The following is a 4,992-nucleotide window of genomic DNA, read 5'->3' as shown; positions in this document are numbered from 1 at the left end:
TGTTTCAAAACTCCATGTCTGTTGGATGGGAGGCTGTCGAGTATCTGGTTTTCCGCCCTTGCTAAATCATCAAGAAGAAAGATCAATTTCCCATTTTCTTCCACGAGGGACGACTAAAAATTGAGTGTCTCACGAAGGCCATCTCCACAGGTGACAGGTGGTTCGTGTCGTGCCTGGGATGCCTCCACCTGACGAAAGGCCTCTTCTACAGGGTGGTGCCAGCCGACCAGGACTTTCAGCCCGAGGCCGGCTACTGTGGTGTATTTAGGTGAGGCGGGAATGCTTAATGGTATACTGAAATGACACTCCGATCTTGTTGTACCTAAGTTGTCTTAACAGCAATCGTTCCATCTTTGTTCTACCATCGTAGCGCCAGGATGCCTGGATTTCTTACTACACCTGCTTCGTCATGTCAGTATATTGAGCCAGTATCAGTGTAAACTCAACTTGTCATATCGGATTCGTTAAATGCAGCCATAAAATGCCTCTGGCCCACAGATTCCGTGTGTGGTGGTGCGGCGAGTGGCGGGAGGTGCTTGTGGACGACAGACTTCCCACCGTCAACGGAAAACTGGTGTTCGTCCACTCGCAATCAACCAACCAGTTTTGGCCTGCACTCTTGGAGAAGGCTTATGCAAAGTGAGTGTTGCGAAGCAAGTTAATTCACGAGACCTATTTTGTGCGACTCAACTGTTCCAAGTAGCGTAAGTCAAGACTCACACTTTCAGGCTTCACAACTCCAACGAAGCCCTGAGGTGGATTTTGCTGCACTATGTCTGATAAATAAAGTCCCTTCCTTCTAGGCTCCACGGGTCCTACGAGGCTCTGAAGTATGGCACATCCCTGGACGGCCTGTCGGACTTCACGGGCGGCGTCGCGGAGTGCGTGAGCCTGCGGGCGGACCCCACGACATGTGGGCGGCTCCTGGCTAAACTACTCAACCTCACATCCATCGTCACCGCCGTCGTCACTGGCCATAACCATGGCCAGTCCAAGATTCAGCCGGAAAAACTAGCCAATGGCATCGTCATGGGCGTCAACTACCGCATCTACGCCATAGAGAAGGTACCAGTCATAGTCTTCACAACATATATAGACATAAGGAAATGTATATGTCGCTCCACCCTTACCATATTATTTCACACCCCCAATGCCTGTGCACATTTACCCTTGCACTTTTTACCATCCCTGACGCTTGCAGGTTGAGCGGTACAGCGGGGAGCAGGTGAGTCTCGTACGACTGAGGACGCCCCTTGGAACCAGCGGAGAGTACCTGGGCAGCTGGAGAGGGCGCGACGCCCCGGAGTGGGACGACGTCCACCAGCATGAGAGGGACCGACTCAACCTCAAGCTTACACCGGAGGGCGAGTTCTGGTAAGTTTCATCTTATGCCGGGAGGGTATCCATAACTCATAGATACCAATAAACCAACCAGATCAGACGCCACATCCTGAACCACATCAAAATCTGATCTGTTTCCCAACAGGATGTCCTATAGTGACTTCGTGCGCACGTTCACGCAGCTGGAAGTGATCCACCTAGACGGGGAGACGTCACGAGACGAGCCCTCCCTGCGCCACAAGACGCCCTGGACGTCCCGCGTGTACCAGGGCACATGGCTCAAGGGCGTGACAGCGGGCGGGTGCAGGAACAACGCAGGTGAGGGGCGAGGCCTGGCGCGGGCGAGCAATGATGGTGGAAGGGGAAGCGCCTAGAGTAACGCTTTTTTAACTTGTTAAAATGAAATATGTTAAGAATAATGACGCAAAAAAGGAAAGTAGTTACTTCAAAATCCGTTTGGCTTATGGTTTAAAGTACTGGGAAAGACAACGTTATGTATGTAGACTCATCTTAATTCTTACAAGAAATAGAGGATCTATTCAAAGATTAAGGAGGGCATAAAGTAAAGATGGAACATAGCAATCTTCCCGAAGATCAGTGGGAAAAGAACCTGCTCTCACTCCGCTTTATCCCGCAGACACCTTCCACATCAACCCGCAGCTGCACCTCATCCTCAGCGACATGGAGGAAGTCGTCATTTCCCTGAACCAACATTCCGTCATGGAGCCAAAGGTTTTTCACGATGCATCTTTATGTTTTTCATGCAGTACAATATAGAAGTAGTGGATGTTTGGAATGGAGATTTCTGTAGAATATTAGGAATGGAAACAAATGGAAGCTTTTAATTGTAGTACAAATATAGTATAGTGTTAATGTATTAATATATACTCAACGTCTGATTTCAGGTAATAGGGTTTACAGCCTACCCGCTGTCCAAGAATGGCCTCGACTCCATCAGCAAAGCTTTCTTCAAGAAAAACAAATCACTCGTCAATTCGCAATACACCAACAGCCGACAGGTTAGTTGCTTCTTTCATTTTACTGAATATTACTTTTATTGAATATTATACCAGAGCTCTTGAACTACATGTTTTGGGGATTATCTGTACTGCAATTGGCAATGATGGCGACAGAAGTTATAACGAGAAGGAAGGTAAAGCGTTAGTATCCGGACAGGTGGGCGAGCGAGTGCAGTTGGAACAAGGGGGATATATCCTTTTGCCGACCACCTTCGAACCCGGGCAAGAATCTTCCTTCACTCTGAGGGTGTTCTCCTCAAAGCCTCTTAAACTCAAGTAAGTTCCTACGGAGTCGGATTGGCACTTATCTTTTTAAACTCAAATCAAAGTAGAGCATGTTTATGTAAGTAATTTTCCTTTAAAAATAAAAAAGGCGACATAGGCCTCTTATTTAAGATAATGATTTTGACTTCCAGGCTAGTAGACACAGCCCCATCTTTAGTAAAGCCGGCGCTGCTGAAGGCCCGAGGCTCAGTGGATGGGAAGAGCCTGCAACAGTACGAAGCCGTGTTCCTCCAGGTGGCTGATGAACACCGCACTGTAAATGCTTTTGAACTCCACGAACTGCTCGAGGCTTGCTTACCCAATGGTATGTTCCAGTTTAGAGGCAGAGGAGTGCATGTTTAGCCATGGTTCCCTAATCTTATAGGCTGCGTTTCTTGTGCGGTGCAGAGGTATATAGAGGTATATTCGTATAACTCTGCCATGGGGAGAGGGGTTACAGTAATGTGCATTTAAGGGGAATAAAGGCAAGGAAGGGACTGGTGTCCGTTGCTTCTGTAGAGCAGATACTATATCATCTCATCTGTAATCATCTGTAGTTCAAACAAGTTGAGGAAGGATATCGAAAAATTATTTAAAAAATGAGTATTGCGTGTACTATTCTAATAGTTTTGGAAACATGGCTGTTGCAGTGTGTAGCCCAGTGCTCGGTCCCCTTTTCATTGAAGCGAAAACACGGTTTAGAGATTGAGTATGATCACTTGAATACATCATTGGATTCATATAATTACTATCTTCAGTCTATCTGCTACCAAATAACTATCATTATTAAGCTGTCAGTCATCAAGTGATTTGCCAACTGTTAAATAATTCTCATCACCGCTTTGTCAGTTACCAAAAAAATTAACGACACTAACTTGTTTAATTACCAGATACATAACGCCACCTACTAATTGATTACTGAATGATTATCATCACCAAGCGTAACTACGCCTCGATAACAAATGTATATCTATACAGATATATGGCTTCAAAAGCCCATATTATTTAAGCATTATACAAATTTAGATTCCATAATGGATTATCAATAAATTGATTATTGTAAACTATTGATTTACATATTTTAATGTTTCTTGGATCTTCATAATAACCAACTTATGCAACTCTGCTTTGCAGTGTAATATGTAGGGATGAATATCTTGCTGCTTTTATAAATTAATATTAATATTTTTTTTTGTCCTTTTTCAGATTACATCAAAAGCTGTGCTAGTCTTGACATCTGCAGACAAGTCATCCTGGCTCTAGATGTATCCTTTCTCTGCATGATAATCATTAATAAGGACAGAATATTTTATAGCTATAACTGTAAAATCAACATTTTCTGAAAGATTATTATTATAGCAGTATTTTGTTTAAGTCACTTATGTGGAATATAAATAACCCTACGCTATATTCTTCCACAAAGAACCCGTTTTCTTCCTTAACATGTGTACAGAGTTCATCCACAGGGAGACTGAAATTCTCAGACTTCAAAGACTTGATGGTGAGTCTGAAATTCTGGCAGAATGCCTTCAAGAGCCACACGAAAGAGCGAACTGGAATCCTGAAAGCCGAGAGACTTCGAGATGCCCTGGAGGATGTCGGTCAGTGTTTTCTTACTCTCGTTTTCCTCCGTGCGGTAAGGAAGGAACCAAGGAATGGGTCTTAACTGGGGTTTTGATAAAAAAAAAAAGTCATGTGGCGTTCTGGGGGCAACTACAGTGCGCGGTCTGCTGAACTGCAGTCTAGATGTTGTAATTTCCAGTTACTTGGAGAACAATTTATTTTATTTGCATAACATTACGCAAGCAATATTACCTACCTAAACAGATATAAAAACAAACTCGAAAAGACTACAGATGCAAGGGTAGACAACACCTTTTATGGTCTGTTACTGCAAACCGTCGGAATATGTTTGATCATGATTCAAATTATAATCATATCCTATTATCATGTCAGGATTCCAACTGAACACGGAGGTTGTATCCACGCTGGTGCTGCGCTACATGAGGAAAGACGGAACATTAAGGTTCGGGGACTTTGTCAGTGCAGTTCTCCATCTCTCAGTTGCGTTCAGTGAGTGTCACCCGCTTTTTTGCAATCATTAATCAACTCTTTATTTTTGCATTTTTAAAATGATGGTTTTACGTATTGGGTTCACATTAGATTTGTTTCAGAAAAATTGTTTTTCACCATGATTTTTTACTTTTCAGATATTTTTGAGAAGCGAGACCCTCTACAGAATGGCGCCATCAAATTCTCTTTGGGCGAGGTTTGTTTCCTTTATGGCTTTCGTTTCCTTTCATGGCTTTTGAGGCAAGATCTTGAGGTTTAAATTATCACAAATTCATGGATAAGACCAATTGTCTTC

General features: G+C 43.6%; 1 protein-coding gene across 1 annotated transcript in view; it reads left to right on the top strand.

Moving 5' to 3' along the window:
• The window catches only part of LOC119586374 (calpain-C-like), a gene marked incomplete at its 5' end in the record, with an annotated part of 17,952 nt that overhangs the window by 11,755 nt on the left and 1,205 nt on the right, over positions 1 to 4,992 (top strand). Inside the window, 13 exon segments of the mRNA XM_037935086.1 lie at positions 151 to 268; positions 499 to 639; positions 804 to 1,065; positions 1,202 to 1,374; positions 1,487 to 1,659; positions 1,979 to 2,073; positions 2,247 to 2,360; positions 2,518 to 2,636; positions 2,777 to 2,949; positions 3,831 to 3,889; positions 4,078 to 4,225; positions 4,581 to 4,697; positions 4,835 to 4,893. Coding sequence (XP_037791014.1) covers positions 151 to 268; positions 499 to 639; positions 804 to 1,065; positions 1,202 to 1,374; positions 1,487 to 1,659; positions 1,979 to 2,073; positions 2,247 to 2,360; positions 2,518 to 2,636; positions 2,777 to 2,949; positions 3,831 to 3,889; positions 4,078 to 4,225; positions 4,581 to 4,697; positions 4,835 to 4,893 — 1,751 coding nt within the window.

The sequence above is a fragment of the Penaeus monodon genome, chromosome 21, assembly GCF_015228065.2.
Source record: "Penaeus monodon isolate SGIC_2016 chromosome 21, NSTDA_Pmon_1, whole genome shotgun sequence".
NCBI lineage: Eukaryota > Metazoa > Arthropoda > Malacostraca > Decapoda > Penaeidae > Penaeus > Penaeus monodon.
Note: the sequence above shows the minus strand (reverse complement) of the source record. Positions and strands in the feature narration are given on the sequence as shown.